Source organism: Zalophus californianus, chromosome 4 (genome assembly GCF_009762305.2).
Source record: "Zalophus californianus isolate mZalCal1 chromosome 4, mZalCal1.pri.v2, whole genome shotgun sequence".
NCBI lineage: Eukaryota > Metazoa > Chordata > Mammalia > Carnivora > Otariidae > Zalophus > Zalophus californianus.
Genome location: NC_045598.1, coordinates 40117423 through 40139145, shown reverse-complemented (window position 1 = coordinate 40139145; position 21723 = coordinate 40117423). Strand labels below are relative to the sequence as shown.

Sequence of the window (21723 nt, the reverse complement as noted above, 5' to 3'; positions counted from 1 at the left end):
CTGCTCAGTCAGCACAATCAGCTAAGCATCCAACTCTTGGTTTCAGATCAGGTCCTGATCTCAGGGTCAGGAGATAGAGCCCTGTGCCTGGCTTCCACACTGAGCGCGGAGTCTGCTTGAGATTCTGTCTCCCTTGCCCTCTGCCTCTCCCGCTCATGCTCTCTTTCTCCTCTCTCTCTCTAAAATAAATAAATAAATCTTTAAAAAAATAGTCAAATGATACCACTTAATAGTTTAGAAAATGTATACAGCTCTAATCCACAGAGGTTGTGTATCCCTACAAGCAACTTTGGTTAGCCCTAAAGGGACATGTATGTAGAAAATTAATCTGAAAGTTGATGCTGGAGAAGGACCTCAGAGAAAGAAAACCATCTGTTCTTGGTTACTAGGGGTAGAGCCCATGAGAGTCAGATTCTTTTAACATTTATTTAGCACCTGCTGTGTGCTTATCACCATACTAAGTATTTCTGCATGTTATTTCAGTTAACATGTTAGTTTATTCAGTCTCTTACCAAATACATATTGAGCATCTATTTTGTGCTATGCATTACTCTTGGAATAAGAAGTAAGAGTTGTTTCCACACTCTTATAGAGGTTGCAAGCTAGTGGGAAAGGCAGACATTAAACAAATAACTGTGGTACAGTATAGAGAATGCTGTAATAGACATTAGACATAGTACAACTGGAATTTAATTTTGATAAACACAGGTTCATCTATTCATTGATTATTAATATATGACAGTGTTACTAAAATAGCTTAATATTTGAAAATATTCATCTGAAACTCATTGCTGACCAGAACACCAATATTAGATAAATTTCTACTCATGCTATCCAAAAAGAAAGAAAGAGAGAGAGAAAAGAAAAGGAGAGGAAGGGAGAAAGGAAGGAAGGGCAAAATAACAGGTTTAACTTCCTATTATTCTGATTTTTGGATTATATTTCTTATGTCACCATTTCGTGGTCTCAATTTTCTTGGTCTCATTCTCAAATGAGAATATAGTACTATTTAACTAGTGCAACCCCAAGCAAGCATTCACTGAAGCCTATTATATATCACACACTACACTGGAAACTTCACATATGTCATATATGTGATTCCCATCTTTTATAATCCCCTAAGGTAGGTGATATTATCCTGTGCCTCAAGAAGGAAAATGACTTCAGAGTCATAGCTTTCACTATACACTACAGAAATTCTTAATTTTTTCAAATACTTCAGTATTAGAACCAACCAAATTATCCTGAATGACACAGAGTTACTTTCTTATTGGTGCTGGTGTCTGAGCAAACTTTGTTTCTCTGTTTATTTTAAACACATTTAAGGGGGTAAGAGGGCAGAGGGAGAAGCAGACTCCCCACTGAGCAGGGAGCCTCATGCGGGGCCGATCCAGCACCCTGGGATCATGACCTGAGCCGAAGGCAGACGCTTTACCAACTGAGCCACCCAGGCACCCCTAATTATTTTCTTCCAAGCTTTTTCGCCACCTCTTTTATGGTTTTTTTTCCTCTAGTTGTTTAGTCTGATTCTTCCTTTTTTTTTTTTTCCCCCAAAGTAAGGTCTACACCCAATGTGGGGCTTGAACTCATGACCCTGAGATTAGGGGTCACATGCTCTACCAACTGAGCCTATTTTTGTTCTTTCTTTTCCAATAATATAAGAATTTTAAGGCTATGAATTTCCTCTGAGCACTGCTTTGGATGAATCCCATGAATTCCAACATGATGTGTTTCAACAATCAGTATTTTCTAGATATTCTGTATCCTTTATTTATAGTTCCCTTTTGACCCAAGAATTGTTTAAATAGAGTTTCTTAAATATTTTCCCCCAGTTGGAAGAGTGACACCAACTTTGAAAATTGCTGTTAAGGATTTAGAGAACAGAAATCCCAATTTCTCTCACTCATTTTACTTGATTATAATAGTTGTAGGTTGGGGTGCCTGGGTGGCTCAGTCATTTAAACCTCCAGCTCTTGATTTCGGCTAGGCTCCACGCTCAGCACAGAGTCCGCTTGTCCCTCTTCCTCTGCTCCTACCCCTGCTCATGCTCACTCTCTTTCTCTTTCTCTCTTTCTCAAATAAATAAATTAATTTTAAAAAATAGTTGTAGATCAATTGAGGGAATATTTTGTTTTTCTATTGATGACAAATTGGGAACATGAAAATGTCAAAGTAACCAGGCAAGAATATAACTGTGAGACTGAGCATGCTGATACCAGACTTACCTAAGGAGCCTCCTGGAGTACTAGAAACAAAAAGATTTTCGTGAATTTCTGCCATGGATTCCTACATCAGAGACCTTCTAACTTCCAGTGGAGTATCTAACAATGTATCATGAATGTTATAAACAATGCAATATTATATGTTGAGAACAAGGAAACCTGGGCTCAAGCCCAGCTCTAGTCATGAGATCTCTCAAAAGTTTATTCCACCTATTTGAGTCTGTATTTTTACCTGTGAAATGAAGAATTTGAGCCATCTCTAGGTCCAGAAATCTGGACTTGGCCAAATCCCACAGCAAGTTTTAGTGACAAGGCTAGAACTAAGACTATGGTCTCCTACCTCCAATAAACCTGATATTTTAATTTCTTTCCATTCCATTCCACTTTCTTTTTATTGTAGCAAAATAAATATAACAGAAATTTGCCTTTGTTTCCATTTTTAAGTGTACAGTTCAGTGGCATTAATTATCTTCATAATGTCGTGCAGCCATCACCACTATTTCCAAAGTTTTTCATCATCCCAAGTGAATCTTTCCACTCCATTTTGATGTTAATATAATATCTAGTATTCTACAAACTCTTTAGTTATTTTGATTTGGGAAATCTCTGTTTTTCAAATATATTATTTACATGTGTGTCTTTTGTAAATGTTTCTAATAGCTTTAATTCATACCCTAGAAAGGAAGCAGTTGGGTATTTGATACCTCTTTCCTCAATCACAAGCACCTCAGACCTTCAGTAAAAAACAATTAAATTACATTTATTTTCTATGTGATTACCTATCAATTTAATAACACATATCATCAAGGTGGGACTTACTTTAATTAATTGCTTATTGGGCTAATATTAAGAAAATGAAAAACATGATTCTGTTGTCAAGCATCAGGCTTGGTTAATAAATGGACAGTAACTTTTTGATGGGTTTATACAAAGCAGCAGTTTTCTTCTAGGCTCTCCCTGCCCCACTCCCCACAGTCCTATCTATCACACACTTTGACACTTGGTTTTTTGCCTTCTTTAGGCCATCCGGCTCTCCTTAGAGCAGGCCCTGCCTCCAGAGCCAAAGGAAGAAAATGCTGAACCCGTGAGCAAACTGCGGATCCGGACCCCTAGTGGCGAGTTCCTCGAGCGGCGGTTCCTGGCCAGCAATAAGCTCCAGATTGTCTTTGATTTTGTAGCTTCCAAAGGATTTCCATGGGACGAGTTCAAGTTACTGAGTACCTTTCCTAGGAGAGACGTAAGTTCCCATGCCTGTTTTAGGAAATGTGTCAGTGGGAGATATCCCATCATTAGGACTGGACAAAATAGTCCAAGAAAAGTCCCATGGTACAGCCTACTACAAGACCACACACCTAGGAGTACTTTGTTCTGCAACACCATTCTCTCCTCAGCCTTCGGAGAAGGTATGTCTTCCCAGGCCAACAGACTTGTGCCCAGGAGCCTATAGAAGAAATTAGGTACTAGGTCTTTCTTCCTTCCTAGCTATTTCCCCTATTCCACCATCCATATAGGCTTTCCCAAGATCTCATCTCTGTATATCAGAATAGATCTGAGAATTGTGTGCTTAACAGCTTAACAGTTCAATCAGAATCAGTGATTATAGGTTCACTAAGATATGCTAAACCAAGAGTATTTTGTGATTTGATAGTTCTTACTATCCTGGAAAGTCACAGAGGATGACCTATATTCACTGTGTTTCTGTATTTCAGCATGGTACTTGATAGTCTCTAATAGTATCCTGGGGCAGAGTAGAAAGATATAAATCTATAGCTAGGTAGTTTCATTGCTTATTAAATGATAGTATCCAAAAAGTGTTGACTAAGTGATTATCCTCTCCCTAGAAGGAACCAAGAGGTTCTATATTTAATCCTTTATTACTCACCATGCTTACTGGAACTTACATGAAAACTTTATCAGATTTTTAGATTATGAAAAATAAGATTCAAGAAAACCTTAAAATACAAAAACAATAGACAAAAATGAACCTATAAGAATTTTACAGAAATATTCAGAGATAGATTCCCACAGTAAATTTAGAGAATTAATTACTCACATTTGGGATGGGAAGACCATGCATTATCAGAGGTTATGGTGAATTGAGCTGAATATACATTATTGTGTTGTGGCTGCTAAGAAAATGCTAGCTGCGTTTCTGGAGGTATAATCCTGGTCCTATTCAACTCTGTACTAAAATAAACTCACCCTCAAAGAATCCTTGGATTCCATTCTGAAGCCTGAAGAAAAAAAAGCATGTCTAGAGCAGGGCTAGTGGGAAGATGAGGGAACTGGGAATCATATCATTTGAGGAACATTTCCTCTAGAGATGGAAAGGCCATGGGAGACTTGATTGTTGTCTTCAGCTACTTGAAGGCCTGCCATGAAAAAGAGGCATCTTACTTTGTGAGGCTCCAAGGACAGAACTGGGACCAATGATGTGAAAGTTACAGAAGGCAATTTTGGCCCAATATAAGAAAGTATTTTCTAAGGAGGGAATGAATATGTTGTATCATGAAGTAGTGGTTTTCCTGACATTGGAGATAACCAACACTACTAAATGATTCCTTTTCAGCAATACTAGACTTATATGGAGAAGGATTCATTCCCGGTGTTCCTACTTTAAATGGGATGGGGCTTAGACTAGCTTACCTCTAAGACACACAGTAAATCTTAATAGTCTGTGATTCCATTTAATTGATCTAGTAATTATGAGATCTAGTAACTTAGACTTCCATCTAAAACACAAAACCAAGAATTTGATTAAGGTTCATCTTAGTCCCTCACAGTGGCTGTCAGATTTGTAGAGTAGAGACAGAAGCCAGTGGTATATGTTTAGCCCTACCACTCAGCCACAAAATGCTAGGTGGGATGAGGATCCTACTAATGTCTAAGCCAAGGAAACTAGAATGGACCCTAGGTGCTAGCCATTGGCTCCTCTCTTACTAGCCCCACCTACTGCTCCAAGCTCTTCCTCTTTGTTCATATATAACACACACAAACATGTTCAGGGAACACATGTGTGTACATGCTCTGTGTACTGCATAGCCAGGTAAGAAACTACTTTAACTCTGACACTGAAGTTAAACTCTAAATGTATAAACACTTAGGAAAGAGCCACTAGCAAGGGGTTCAAGATCAGCCTGGTTCTCCTACTTACCGTTCAATGATGAACATCTCTCTTAAAGAACTTATAAAACTTAGGAGCTAATTTAGTCTCTTCCAATTCTTGTTTTTTTGTTTGTTGTATTTAAGTATAATTAACATATAACTTTATATTAGTTTCAAGTGTACAACATAATAATTCAGTATTTGTGAACATTGTGAAATGATCACCACAATAAGTCTAGCTAATATCCATCACCATACATATTTATAAATTTTTTTTCCCTTGTGATGAGAACTTCTAAGATTCCCAACCCTTGGTTTTAAGGCATTCCCCTTCTGGGCCTTTCATTTGAAAATGAAAGTACTAGAAGAGATAGAATCTAAGGACTTTGCTGGTGTTTAAAATTAAACTTTATTTTCTTTCAAATTAATTTTTAAACCTGATTACTGGAAGTGAGGTGGGGGGGAACAATCTCTAAAGAAGCTGGATTTTATGATCAGTATTAGTGACCTCTTCCCACAAGGCAGAAATGTAGACTATACAAAGTTGTTGTTGCAAATAAGAAAGGGAACTGTGAAGTGAAATGCAGAAAGTTCTTGGGCCTGCTACCTACCCACTTCAAGTTCTACTGATCCAGCACTCAGCCTTTTCAGTGCAGACTGTGTTAACTGTGGATTTGCCCTAAATGGAGCATCAATCACCTAGTCTTAGAGAAAATGTATTTTTTTTAAGAAGTGTTTTTGTTTATTTTTTTGAGATTTTATTTATTTATTTGACAGAGACACAGCAAGAGAGGGAACACAAGGAGGGGGGGTGGGAGAGGGAGAAGCAGGCCTCCCGCAGAGCAGGGGGCCCGATATGGGGCTTGATCCAGGACCCTGGGATCATGACCTGAGCCAAAGGCAGACGCTTAATGACTGAGCCACACAGGAGCCCGAGAAAATGTACTCTTGATTTAAATCTCATTCACCCTTTACACTGCTGAAGAACACTATTCAATCCGGTTAACAGTATCTTCTCCCAGTGTCCCTTTCACACCTGATCCCATTTCTACCTCAAACCCTATCCCAAGGCCAGTTTATTTTATTTTATTTTTTTAAAGATTTTATTTATTTATTTGACAGAGACACAGTGAGAGAGGGAACACAAGCAGGGGGAATGGGAGAGGGAGAAGCAGGGCTTCCCGCTGAGCAGGGCGCCTGATGCAGGGCTCGATCTCAGGACCCGGCGATCATGACCTGAGCGAAGGCAGACGCTCAATGACGGAGCCACCCAGGCACCCCCCAAAGCAGTTTAGATCAAGTTTGTCCCAGTTTCCCAGAGGAAAGTCTAACCAGTGGCTTGCTTCTCTAGGAGGAATCAAGAGCTTCCCAATATCCATCACAGGTCCATTTTATGGCCGTTGGTCAACCTGATATTATCTGCACAGAGTGGTTTTTCTAAAGCCCTATTCTCATCATTCCCTTTGTTGTTTAAAAACTCATTAATAGGGGCGCCTGGGTGGCTCAGTCATTAAGCGTCTGCCTTTGGCTCAGGTCCTGATCCCAGGGTCCTGGGATCGAGCCCTGCATCGGGCTCCCTGCTCGGCGGGAAGGCTGCTTCTCCCTCTCCCAGTCCCCCTGCTTTGTACTTCCTCTCTTGCTGTCTCTCTCTCTCTGTCAAATTAAAATATTTTAAAAAATAAAAATAAATAAAAACTCATTAAAAGCTCCTTATAGCCCTAGGATGAGGACAGACCCCTTAGAATGTTTTTCAAAAAACTCTTCACAGTCTAGTCCATACCTACCTTTCCCACTTTTAAGTTCTGCCTCTCATTACGTGTTTCTCTCACCAGGAGATAAGAGATTGCTCACTATTCATGGAAGACACAAAAGACTCTCATGCCTCTGTGCTCTTGAACTGTGTTCTCTCTTCCTTGAATATCCACCCTCCCCACTTTTCCTGGCCTGTTTGACCTCATCTTTTAATGCCCAGCTCAAATGTCATCCCCTCTCAGAAGCCCTCCCCTTCTCCCAAGCTCCTCACCTATGTACCCATTGCAGTTTGTACATTCCTCTCTCATAGCACTTGTTCTGTTGTTCTGTAATTTTTTTACAAAGGCTGTCCATATCATGTTCATATCTACCTCCCCTGAAGTTCCCAGCATGGTACCTCACACATAAGTATTTAGTTACTGTTGTCAAATGGTAATGATCTCCAGTCTGACCTAAATCTCTGATTCCAGAGTGACCTAGAGAAGCTGTTCCAAATGAGAACAGAAGCCCTAGGCCCACCCAGATTCCAGACCCAGATCTAAACCCAGAAAGCCCACCCAGGACTCCTTAGACCTCCTAGAGCCACGGGTAGGATGAGAGTTAATGGCCCTTCATCCTTGTCTGAATGCTCTTTCAAGTCAAATGACTAGTGTTTTTGCAAGGCTATTCTGTTAACAGCCATCTGTGTCTGCATGGATTAGGATCTAATTTGTAAAAGTCATCTTAAATTACAACCAAACTAAAGACTGTTAAAAAGCACATCTTAAGACTTTGCCTCTTTAATAACAAATAACGTAAGCTTAACTCTTATTTTGTCTTCAGCCTTTTCTCCACAAAGCAGAGACTGATTTCTCACCATAGGACCTGGTAAACGTTCTTCTGCACCCCCACCCCCAATCAAAACAATACTTCATGTTAAGATTTCCCAGCTGTCCAACTATTTACCAAATGTCTGGTGGGTATACTACTGAACCGAGCACCGTGGGACAACCAAAATAGCAGCAGACATGGGCCTTCCTCAGAAAAGCTGATTGTCAAAGTACTGGGAACATTGAGTGACTTGATTTTTGCTGTTGCTGTTATTGTTGTTGTTGTTGTTGTTTTGCTGTCTGTTTTGCTAGTAGCAGTTACCAAGAGAAGTAGTATTCACTACCAGAGCTTTGGCCATTAAGCTCTACCTCATGGATGTGTTAGAGCCATGTGAGCATCAGTGGCCCATTTGCTTACTTGGGCATTGAGAGGTAGCTGGTATTGAGGTAGTTGAGTCCTAAAGTTGAGGAACGATCCTAACCCCTACTTCCCCTGCCTCGGAGTCAGAGTAAGGGGCCCCTGCCAGCTTCCCGGTTCCCCTTTGGACTTCTGGGCACTGGCCCAGTGCCACTCAGTGTGAGGTTGTCAGTATCCCCCAACCTTCCTTTTCCCTTTTCTCTCCTTCTTTCCCACCCCTCCCCTTCTTTCCAGTCCCATTTTATCCTTTTTATTCTCTTCCCTCCTCCTTATCTTTTTATCCCCCAACAACTCTTTCCCCTTCCTGCCTCCTCTGTTTTCCTTCTTTTGTCTACTCCTATCCACATCACTCAGAGAAGCTCCACCTGCAACTGGAAAGTGTGGTCTTCTGTTTATAACATGACTGGGGGTGCTGGGGAAGGAGGATGGTAATGGCAGATTAGCTTCAGGACTAGTGAGTGCCCTGGGTGCCTTGTCACTTATGTAATCCCACAGCCCTCATTCTTCCCCCAAGAACATTTCTTCCTCCAGATCTACAGATGTGAACCCCCTCAAGCAGACAAACATGCATGCATCCCAAAATACAGTATCAGACACTTTATATTCTAAAAGTAACTAATGTATTCCTATTTTTCTCCTGCTTTCTAGTTTTTTCCCCCCTCCATAACAATAGCTTATCATTTTTTTCTTTCTCCCTCTATGTTTAAAGGAAATGTATAAACAAGCTTCTAGCAGGGTTTTTCACAGAGTGAAAGGCCCTCAGTAAATGTTTGTTTAAATTAAACTGGGGGGAAAGCCTTACAATTTAGAGTATGTGGATTCCTTCCTCTGTCACCCATCCACCTTTATTACATTAAGCACTAAGCTCAGCACTGGGAACACCGTGCTGAGAAAAGTGACATAATTCTTACCCTTGTAGAACTTACAGTCTGTATCCACAAACTACTGTTGGATGATGTTTGACTTTATCAATAACACAAGATATCCAATTTGCCACCATAAGGAAATATAAGTAGTTCAATTTGTACTTCATTCATATATTTGTTCTTCCATATGGCAAAACATTTACTGAGCAGCCACTCTGCCAACCTCCATACCAGACGCTAATGATACAGAAATAAAAGATATTGTTACTGACCTTGAAGTGTTCACATTCTAGTGAAAACACATTTAAAACAAATTGCATTATAAATTATACCCATAGTTGGAAGGATAGGTAATTTCAGCCTGCAGTGGTAAGGGAAGGCATTATAAAGGAAATGAATTTGACCTGAGCCTTGCACAAAGAGATGTTGGGGTGAGTAGAAACAGAATTAGCATAGTTAAAATAAAAGTTTTGGTCGTAGTTAGACCTATCTCTGAATCCAAACTCTATCAGATACCTGCTGTATGACATTGGGCAACTTACTTGGCCATGCTGAACGTTTATCTCTTCACCTTTCTTTCTTTGAAAGAAAAATCATAACATCTAGCTCAGAGAGTTGTAAGAATTAAATAAGTGAATGTAAAACTATGTCCCTACCACATAGTGAACAGTATCTGCTATAATTATCTTAAGTGGAGAGAGGCAGAAAAGGTGGGAAAGGCTTATAGCTAAAGAAAGCATGGTAGCAATGAATTCTTTCTTTAGAGCAATGATGGATATTTATGTTAAAAAATACCCAAATGTTCTAAACCAGACAAAATAATGTGTCATTGGAATCATTGATATATTTGAAAGGAATCTCAGAGATACTGAGGCCAATGCTGTCATTTTACAGATGGAAGAATCAAAGCATGATAAAATGATACACTTTACCTTATGTCACATGATAAATAGCAGAACCAACATTAAAACCCAAGTTTTGTTATGGCCATTGCTTTTTAAGATCACTGGCTCCTTTTAAAACTGCTAATAGATTACAGAGCTCCACTTTAAAATTAGAGCAATAGGACAATAAAACTAGGAGATCAACATTAGAGACCACATAATAAATGCAATAAATTGCAGCTCCAAGCACCAATTTTTTTAAATATTCTGTATTTCAATTACTTTCATATGTTAATGCCTCTAATATTACAGTGGATTGATTTTAAATTTATATTAGACTGATAAAAAAAGAAAGAAAAGAATCAGAAGGAAAAACTTTAATGCCATTGAACTACCTGTATCTTAAAAGCTTTGTTTTCAAGATGAAGCATCTAATCAGTGCAATACATGTTAAAGTTACCACTGTTGAGCTTGCTCCATTCCCTCCAGGTATTTTAATATCACCACATCTAATTATTTGAGGTTTTCCAATATCCCTAAATGATCAAGATTTAGAGAACAAGAACAATGATTGTGGATGGAACACAACTAATATCTAGTTGGTCACAGTATCAGTCTACCTCTAAACTTCTCTCAAATTTGTTCTTTTCCTCTCCTTTCCCACTGTCCCCACTGCTCAAATCTTCATAGCTGGATTAAACCTATCGTTTCCTTCCCCTTGACTTCAGTCTTGTCTACCCCACCTCCCACCCATCCTCCCTACTGATTCCTGAGTTATTTTTCTGAAACATGGATTTGATGATATCTTATCTCCTTCCTGCTTAAAAGCCATCAGTGGTTCTAAAGGCCAACAGTCCAAACTCTTTTACCAAAGCATACACAATCTCATACCATCTCCTCTTCCTGCTCAGTTCTTCTCCCTCCCTCCCATTACTTCCCCACCACATCCATCTCGCCATTAAGCCACAAAAACCTGCTTGACTGAAAGAAACCAAGAGATCATACTCAGGTGCAAAATGCATTCACAGAGTTATCGCAGTCCTTTTCTTATCAGCTTGGGGAGGTAGCAAGGCAGGCAGTATTAGTGTGAGTCAACAGATGGAGAAAATGAAGGCCTGGGGTGACATGGCTTGCTTGAGAGCATACATGCAGTTGATGACCATGGAGGACTAGAGCCCAAGTCTCTTAGTTGCTTTATTTTCAAAAGTGATGTTACAGGGAAAGATGTTCCTGGAGTATTTTGACCACAGGACACTTGTGTTTATAGGTTGAAGTCATCTGGTAAACTGTTTACATAATATTTACAACAAAAGAAACTGGGTAACAAAAGATTTAAAAGAATAATATAGCTACTTCTTAAATAGGTCTTATAGGAAACTCTAATCTGGTATAATAGCCCTCTAATTAAAGGGGAAAAAATACTCCTTCTAGCAAGGGTGATTTATATTTCTTCAGGTTATTTGTTTTGTTTAAGAAATGCATAATTTTCTAAATTATAAGTTCTAGTAATGAAATGAAGCATCCTATGCTTTAACAATCCCTTACACACTAAATCAATCTGAAAAGTTTTTAAGTGTCTCTTAAATGATTGAGGAGATGGAATAGAGGAAAGGCAGTGATATAGAGGAAGGAACTTTGGACTGGGAATCAAAAAGGGTAGCTGGGCAACCTTGAACAAGGCACACCCCCTCTCTAAATCTCAGTTTTCTTCTCTATAAATTGGAAGCAATAAATTCTGTATCTCCCAGGACCATAGCATGGCTCAAATAAGGCAATGTATATAAAAGTGTTTTGTAAACTGTGAGATACTGTCTAAATAAGAAAAATGATGATGATCATGATGACTATCCAATAACCAAACGTTCAGAATAAAAATTTTTTAATAATAGTATTTATTGAGGGTTTACTATACTAGGCACTATTCTCAGTGCCCTATATGCATTATCTCATTTAATCCTGAAAACACAGGGAAAGGGAAGGAAAAATAAAACAAGATGAAAATAGAGTGAGGCAAACTATAAGAGAGTCTTAACTCTAGGAAACAAACTGAGGGTTGCTGGAGGGGAGGTGGGTGGGGGAATGGAGTAACTGGGTGATAGGCATTAAGGAGGGCACTTGATGGAATGAGCACTGGGTGTTATATGCAACTGATAAATCACTAAGTTCTACCCCTTTAACTAATAGTATAGTATATATTAACTAAATTGAATTTAAATAAAAGAAAACAAACAAAAACTATTCTGAAGCTAAATATCCTGTCCTCACTGAGATGGGCACAAAAGAGGTTAAGTAACTTGCCCAATGTCACAGTAAATATCAGAACCAGATACAAACGTAAGTTTGTGACTCTGGGTCTGTGCTCCTAATCCCTATGCCATCATGTCTCCTGATTTATTCCAAGGAAGGAATAAATTAGTGAGGTAGTTTATCATCTAGAAAAATACTTTAAATTTGTAAATGAAGCTCAGTTTTATACATCTGCAAAGATTTCATCTTCTCTGATTTCTTCATATTGTCTTTGTAATTCCTTTTATAGAGTCACAGCCAGATGTAGGTAAAGTATACACTTAGTTGTATTTCACACTCTGTTTACCAACAAACTTTTTTTTATTATGTTAATCACCATACAGTACATTATTAGTTTTTGATGTAGTGTTGCATGATTCATTGTTTGCGTATAACACCCAGTGCTCCATTCAGTACGTGCCCTCTTTAATACCCATCACCAGGCTAACCAACAAATTTTTTATTTTTCAAGGCATGTGCTAAGTGCCAATGTATAAGGCATGGTCCTTGCCTTTGAGAATACCCTGGCTTCTCATACAAAAATAATCCTCATAATGCAGTTCATGCAATAGGTTCTAAGAGTAGTCAGACAAAAAGGGCAATAGAACTCAAAGTTGACCAAGATCCCTGCTGACCTGGGTGATCAGGAAAGGCTTTGTCCAGAAGGTAGCAGATGAACAGAACTTTGAGATAGATTGAATTTTTGTTGGACTTATAAGGGGACAACATTCTCCAGCAGCCAGGACAGCTTGAAGAAAGAAGCTAATGTTAGAAAGCACAAGGCATGGCTAGATGGTGGGTCTAGATTAGTTGAAAAATGGGACTTGTATAGTAAAATTCTAGGAATGGGAACTGTATAAAATCTAGACTACCAGGCAAGGGAGCTTGGCTTTATTTCATATAAATTTGTTGAGCAAAGTAATGACATGGTCATCATGGTTATCATCAAAGTAAGATTACCCATACATTATTTCATATTTTATAAATTCATATTGCCTGGCACATTGTAGGTACTCAAGAAATGTCAGTCCTTTGATCTTTTCCCTTACTACCCTCATTATCTAGGTGATCTCATTCAGTCTTGTGGCTTTATATGTCATATATACAGTTAAAACTCCAAAAGTGTATATCTTCAGCCCAGGCTCTCCCCTGAACTCTGGATATTTGTACACACAACTGGCTATTCAGCACCTCCACCTTATGAGTAATTGGCATTTCAAATTAAACATAGTCAAAACTAGGGGCTCCTGAGCATCTGCCTTCGGCTCAGGTCATGATCCCAGGGACCTAGGATTGAGCTCCCTCCTCAATGGGGAGCCTGCTTCTCCCTCTCCCTCTGCCACTCCCCCTGCTTGTGTGCTCACTCACTCTCTCCCCCTCTATCAAATAAATAAATAAAATCTTAAAAAAAATAAATAAACATAGTCAAAACTAAACTCTTGATTCCTACCCTCCCCTAAACCTGCTCCTCTTATAGTCTTCCTCAACTCATTAAATGACAACTTCATTCCTTTTTTTTTTCTTTCAGACCAGAAACCTTGGAGTCATCCTTGACTCGTCTTTCATTTCTCCATCCAACTCATAAGCAAATTCTGTTGGTGTTACCTTCAAAATATATCCTAAATCTACTTCTCTCTGCCTCCACAACTAACCCTAGGCCAAGCCACTATAATCTCTTGTCCAGATTATTGCAGTGGTATTAACTGGCTGCTTGGCCTCCACCCATGCAACTCCCCTACCCCTTCAGTCTCCTTTTCTAAAAAACAGAGACTTTAAAATATATATATAAAGCAAATCACTTCTCAAAACCCTGTAATGGGAGTTCCAAGCTTTTAAAAGGCCTCCCTAATGTGACTCCCTGGCATTTCTCTGACTCCACTCAATCTTTTCCAGTTCCCTTGACACCTTTGCTATTTGTGAAATACAACAAAACATTTTCTAACTTCAGGGCCTTGCATGTGCACTTTCTTCCTCTAGAAATCTGCATTGCTCATGTCCTTCCTTCAAGTCTCTGCTCAAATGTTGCCTTTTCATTGAGGCCTTTTTGACCAACCCATGTAAAATAAGTCTTCCTTCCCTCCTTTCAGTTCCCACCTTTCTAACTGACAACCCTTATGCTATCTACCATTTTTTGAGTTCCCACTGTGGACTAGGCAGTTTTACTATGCACTTCACAGGCATCATCTAATTGAATCCTTACAACCAACTTATGAAATTGGTATTATCTTTACCTTATAGTTGAAAAAATGAAAGGCACAAAGAAGCAGATTTCAAACACATGTCCAAAATCTATTATATCAGGCAAATCTTATTCCCATGTTACAGATACAGGAACTGAAGCTTGAAAGTTAAGTGTTTTGTCCAAGATCACATAGCCAGGAAGTGGAAATTAAATATGAAGGTGCTGATTCTTTCCATTATATCTCACTGGCAGCCTAGAAAGATAAATTGACATGAAGAAAGACTGAAGCCAGAAGAATAGTCAAGGGATGTTGCAGTACTCAAAATGAGATTGATAAAAATGCAGCCAAGCAGGGGAAGATTAGATATATGCTTATACATAGTCTACTAATACCTGGAATAAGTATTTTGATAAATGGTTCCATAGTTTCTCCTATCGTGTCTGTACTTGGAGTCAGAGAGATCTTGGTTCTAATGCTGGCACTTCCATCTATTTGCTGAGTTACATTGAGTATATTATTTCTCTGCTATATTTTAGTTACTTCATCTTTCAAGTGTGGATAATGTCATGTGTCCTCACTAATATATTGTGATGATAAGATTAAAAGTGATAATGAAGACACTTGGTAAACGGCAGAGGCCCATGCTGCTTGATTTGGTAATGCGGAGTTCCTTTTATCCATTTCCAGCAAGTCACTGCTTTTGCCCCATCTCTAACCTTTAAAAAATAAGTTTTGACACACATTTCTCATTCCTAATATGAGGGTGACCTGCGTTTTGTCACTTGTGTTATAACAGACTCTTCCCTGGAAGGGCGTCCACTATTTATTGCAGTCTCCCTAGTATAGGAAAAATGTGTTCTGAGTATTGGCAGTCAACAGAGAGATAGCACAGTGATAAAAAGAACCTGTTACCAGGTGGACGTTGGGCAAGGCACACAACCTCTCTAAACTTGTTCCTTTTTCTGTACAAGGCAGATAATAATAGCTATGTATGAGGTGGTTGTAGTTAAGAGAGGTGATTTGAGGGCAAGGACACGACATATGGTTGATGCTCAGGACATGTGATGCTTTAAAATGTGTAGACCTTGGGACGCCTGGGTGGCTCATTAGGTTAAGTGTGTGCTTTTGGCTCGGGCCATGATCCCGGGGTCCTGGGATTGAGTCTCACATCGGGGTCCTTGCTCAGTGGGAAGCCAGCTTCTCCCTCTGCCTGCTGCTTCCCCTGCTTGTGCTCTCTCTCTGTCCCCCTCTCTCTCCAACAAATCAATCAATAAATAAATCTTAAAAAAATAAAATAAAATATGTAGACCTTGTGCTTGAAAGAAATAACATAGCTCACCAGCTGGACATGCCCCTGGGCAAATCTCTATGTGTAGGATGAAACCACACCATCTCGCTTTCAGCATATTTTCCTTTAAGGGAGCAGATTCTCTCCTCCTTCCTCCATGTTACTCTTGCCACAAAGCAGAGTACTCTTAGTTGAGATTGCGTGGAAATAGGACTGAATACCAAAGAGGTTTGCAGTGAAATGTGTTGGTACAATTTCCTGCTTAGTTTCAAGATGAATTGGGTCTGAGCTTTCCAAAAGAGGGTGGATCTCTAATGTGAAAGTTTTATTTGAAATTTTTGTGGCTCAGGCAGTGTCATATCAGGATACACACAAGAAGTACAATCCCAGAAGGCAAACATGGTACCTGGAAACAAAATTTACAATTAATTGCTAGAGCACCACAAGCAGGACATGCATTAGGCCCAGTGCGGTACTTCCCACCCATAGATTCTCAGTCAGTCCAAACAGTTTAGTTCAGCGCTTGGTTTCAGAGGGACTGCCTAAGGCAAGCAATCTCAAATAGATTTGCTTGTCCAGGGTACCAGGTCATCTGCCTCGTGAGTGTATATAACATCTGGAGGTGTTCTTTGTGGAAGTGAAGGTGCTGGACAACTGCCTTCTGTCTCTTAGTCACACTGTCATGTGTGATTATAGACTGAGCAGTCAGTTTGAATTCAAATTACTTGCAGAAGCTTAGAAAGTTAGCATGGGGAGTTTTCCTTCAGGAAGAGAGGAAAATTTCCAGGAACAATTTAGAAAAGCAAAGATTTTAATGCTTTCCTCCCTCCCCCACCCCATGCCAGGGTTTTGTTTTTGTTTTTTTTCTCCTTTGTTACAAAATCAGTATATTTCATTTAGCAATCATAATTTTACTTTTTTTTTTTTAATCATCCCCTACTCTCATCTAGACCTTTTCTCTGGAAGGATTGTATTTGCAAAAGGGACAAAAGATTTTTATAGAAAATCATTTTTACACAACTTCACCAGAAAGATACATCATATTTATGAATTGGTCAGGTCAAAATCCTGAAGTAAAAAATTTTCAAAATGAGTTTACATAACCTCCCACCCCTTTCATCCTGTTCGTTTTGCTAAAAAAGATCAATCCCTTTTTGGAACAGCAGCATTTAATAATCAGATTGTCTTTCTGAGGTGTGTATACCAGGAGAAAGGTGAGAAAAGTAGAGTTTATTAGTCTTTTGTTACAAACCTGCAACTAAGCTGGGAAGTTGAACACAAGTCAACAGCAGTGAGACATCTCTCAAAGGAAGTCGGGAGTCCAGACTGTCAGGAATGGGCAGAGGGGTCCCACTGTGCCCTATCCCAACTTGTAGCTTTTGGGCAGGAATCACAAATTAGGAATGCAGTCAGTCTCTATACCTAATATAAGCCAATCAGGCAGCTTGATTTTATTTTTTAATTTTATTTTATTTTTTATTTATTTATTGGGACAGAGAGAGACAAAGCAAGAGAAGGAACACAAGCAAGGGGAGTGGGAGAGGGAGAAGAAGCAGGCTTCCCACCAAGGAGGGAGCCTGATGCAGGGCTCCATCCCAGGACCTGGGATCATGACTGAGCCGAAGGCAGACACTTAATGACTGAGCCACCCAGGTGCCCCAGCAGCTTGATTTTAGATGGTCCTACCAAAAAAACAAATCCTTTCCTAGAGGCATTTGTATGTGACTCAGATAGTACGGACAATACTCATGATGTTTTCAGAGTTTCAGGCCCCACAGAGAGGTGTCCTAAATTTACAACAGTTCCAGGGTCAAAGTCATGTTCATTGAGCTTATGCTTGCTTTCAGTTCAGCACAGCACATTCTGATGCTGAAACAGCTCACAACAGACAGTGTCAGGTTTTTGTTTAGAGTCAGGTCTAGACAATTAGCATCTGTGGATTTAGGATTCCAAAAGAAGCCAGCAACTTTTCTTCAGCAGCAGCAAAGCCACGATGCCACAGGACCAGGCAGCAGTGTTCTGAGTTCAAGTAACAAGTGAGGCTTTCCTAAGCCCTTTGGGTATTGTCCAAATTTACCTACTCAGAAATATGCACACCACACAGGGAAATCATCAGCCTCTAAAGATCAGAGATCTGATTTTATAGGAGCTCATTAGCAAACCAAAAACTGTTTTTAAAACTCCCAAGGCGTGTCTCTATCTGGAGATTGCATCTATTTCCCATGTTATCTCCCTTTTTCTAGAGACTTCAGTAAGCCAAAAATCATTAGTTCTGGAGACATATTCTATTTCCAGTACTCAGTTTAAATTTTAACCCACTCACCAGTGGCAGAATCAAGGAAGTAGTGTTCTACTAACACAATTTTTCAGCTTTCTTTAGTCAGGATGATTCCTCTAGCATTTATGAAATTAAAAGCATATAATTCTTTATATCCATTTTTACCATATATCCAGATACAATAGCCAGAAGACCATTATTTTTTTAAATCCCCCCTTTTCTCATTGCACATTTACTCAAACACCTAGCAATACTTTTAGCATTTATAGGGTTAATATTAAACCTGTTGGGGAAGATCCCTGCTGGAATGCAAGGGAAGATGGGAAGGGAGCAATACTTGGCTATTTCAGCAACAGAGGTGACAACAGCTAAGCTGAAGAAATGGCTGGAGTATTTTTCTCCCTTTTTTACCCTCTGGTTTATCTAAAATTGTGCTCCAGCCCTGGGAACTAATTTAACTCTTTTTCCTCCCCCACTGGAAGGAGGAGAACAATGCAAACTTTTAGCATTTTTTTTTTTGCCTATCCCAGAGCTCACCTTTAGAAATTTTGTGATCCTTTTTCTCTGCCACCTGAGAGAACAAAAACTAAAGGCATCACAAGGCTGTACTTTGTCCCCTCACTTTAGTTAGTGCAGCCAAAAGCAATTAGGGAGCCATGAAGCCAACTCTCCTGGATTGGATCTATCATTTTAAAATTCCATAGGTAACTTTTACCTCTCACAACCCATAGCAGCTGTTTCATGCCATGTATGAATGACTTCATATCTACTCAGGTACCAAAGGTTGACTCTTCCCTATCCCTTCAAACTTTCCTTTCTCAAAACAATGCTTTCACTATATTTCAATGAGTCAGGTCGGCTTTTTTAATCCCATTTCTGACACCAACTGACACCATAACCACTCCAAGGTTTAATGATTGATTCTTTAGCAGAACTCGTAGGACTGAGCATATAGTCATACTCATGGCTATGATTTATTACAGCAAAAGGATACAAAGCCAAATTAGCAAAGAGAAAAGGCATATGGGGCAAAAAGTCCAGCAGAAACCAGGCACAAGCTTCCAAATGTCCTCTCCCAGTAGAGTCACATGAGACACATTTAATTCCCCCAGCAATGATTTGAGATAACACATGTGAAATGTTGCCAAGCAAGGAAGCTTATTAGGAACTGAGTACCCAGGGTTTTTAGTTGGAGACAGATCACGTATGTACCCTCTGCAGTGACATATCCCAAATTCCAGAATCCAGAAGGAAAGCAGGTGTTCAGTATAAGTTATGTTGTTTGCCCAAACAGTTTAGGCATAGTGAGCCACTCTTACCAGTTCTGGGAATGATGGGAAGCCTCTCAAACCCAAATTCCCAATGCCAGCCAAGGGCCAACCTTGTAAGCAAGCCTTTCAAAAGAATAGCTGTCAGGTCTGCTATGTTAACCCTCTCTGCACATATAATTTTATTATTTTTTTTATAATTTTATTTTTTAAGATACATCTCAAATTCATTTCTGGGGTTTACTACTGGATATATGGGTGGTGGAACTCTGTAAACTGGGAAACTTCTAAGCATTTGACTTTTTACTTTCATTTGTAACAGAACTTAGTCCTTTAGTGAAGGGTAAAAATAGCCTCAGAAGAATACAGTTGATCCTTGAACTGTATGAGGATGAGGGGTGCCAACCCTCTATGCAGTCAGAAATCCACGTATGACTCCCTGAAAACTTATGTACTAATAGCCTACTGGTGACTGGAAGCCTTACCAATTTAACATCAACTGTCGATTAACACATATTTTATATGTTATATTGTATTATATACTGTATTCTTGCAAGAAAGTAAGATAAAGTAAAGAAAATCTTATTAAGGAGAAAATACATTGACAGTACCATACCATATTTATCAAAAGAAATCTGCATATAAGTGGACCCACTCAGTTCAAATCATGTTGTTCAGGGGTCAGCTGTACTACCAAGCACCAGCTCAAGTCACCAGTATTAACAAAATACCAGCTGTATTTTCCAAGGGGATATTCAAGAGAACCTGAGGAAAGTGCAGTCATTTGGAGATGTTCTAGAGAGCCAAATATTCAATATGAACTTGCCCCCCAAATCTGCAGTGGTCCTTCAGGCTTCAGCCACTTTCCCTCACTGCAGAGGAAGAATACTTTCTTCAAACTGGCTACTTAAAATAAAGGTGGGATTGTTGGTATTTATTTCCCCTTGCTTGTTTTATAAGCAAATATAAATCAACACTGTAAAGATGATTTATTTAATACTACCTCTTCTTTTCAGTCACATTTCAGAGGCATTGTAGCCTGAAACAAGAGCATATACAGGCTATGGAGTCAAATGGACCTGGCCTTGAATTCTGGATCAGCTCCTCATTGAGCGATCTTAGGTTACTTAATCTCTTGGTAAAAATGGGAATAACCACACTACTTCAAACGGCTGTTGTGAGCATTAAATGAAAAAATGAACGTAAGATGTTTAATACATATAGCATTTGCCACAGAGCATGAATATAATGATAGTAACTGGTATGATGGTAATGGTGATTATTTCTCTCGCCACCTTATTTTTTCATTCATGTTTTGGTTTCAAGAAGACACAGAATCTTTGTCCAATTTTAACTTTTTTGAAACCTCCAGCTTTCAAGTAGGATATCAAACCGTAATAACAATAGTTTGAGAGTGGTGTTCCACTCGAAATATCTAGAGTTTAATATCTGCCTTCTGTTTTACCAAACCAGCAGATTTCTTTCATAGCTGGAAACATTCCTGAATTAGTCTATGGCATTTTTCCTAGGGTGAGAGACAGGCTTATTTCCTCCTGGAGATTTTACCTCATTTATGTCAGGGTCCTCTAGGGTCTGCTGTCTGTAAGCTCATTTAGGGCAGTAGCTATACTGCGTCTTATTTGCCTTTGCATCTTCAGTTTCTGACACTGGCCTTGCACAGGCCTACCACAGAGTAAGGACCCACCAAGATGTGAGTGGATATAGGATGGATAGAAGGATGTAGGGATGGCACACTATGGTGGGTGTGATGATGATTATGACACGGTCTGGTCTACAAGGCCAAGTCTGGTGGGAGACATAAGGCAGGAAATCACCCTAGCAGGCACGGGACGACACATCCTGCCAAGTGAGGCACAACATGAAGAAGAATACACTGTTTTGGCCGAACAAAAAGGTATGTGTCAGTGGTACAGATTGTGGTAAGCAGTATACCTGAGGTTAAAAAATTACTGTATTCTTATTTCATTCTGTAGGCTATCGGGAGCTATTGGTTTTAGAACTGAAGAAGTACAGTCAGTTTTCATTTTTCATAGTAGTTATGTTGTATAAAGTTGCTGCAAAACACTGAGTTAGCAAATACTTAATATTGCTCCTAAGAGAAGTACAGAGTTAAGTTCCTATGAGCCTCTGGTTACAAGTTTTCATCAACCAATCAATACATAACTTTGTTTTATGTGTGTTTCTGTTTTTGAAGATACTTTATTTAATGTATAATGTTTCATTAACATTGAGCTCATGGTCAGCAATACTATAACTCATGCCTGAATGAAGTTTATCTAGCACACACATTTTCTCCATAAGGCATTTCACAGCCTTCTTAAACTTGGGAACACCACACAGCAC

General features: G+C 39.3%; 1 protein-coding gene across 7 annotated transcripts in view; it reads left to right on the top strand.

Annotated features, from left to right (window-relative positions):
• FAF1 (Fas associated factor 1) overlaps positions 1-21723 on the top strand; it is a 489041-nt gene that overhangs the window by 447388 nt on the left and 19930 nt on the right. For 6 of the 7 annotated variants that reach the window (XM_027624861.2, XM_027624896.1, XM_027624850.2 and 3 more), the window contains one exon: positions 3244-3459. In XM_027624861.2, coding sequence (XP_027480662.1) covers positions 3244-3459 — 216 coding nt within the window. Of the gene's footprint in view, positions 1-3243; positions 3460-7901; positions 8491-21723 lie in introns of those variants that run through there. The other variant, XM_027624879.2, reaches the window with a different exon arrangement.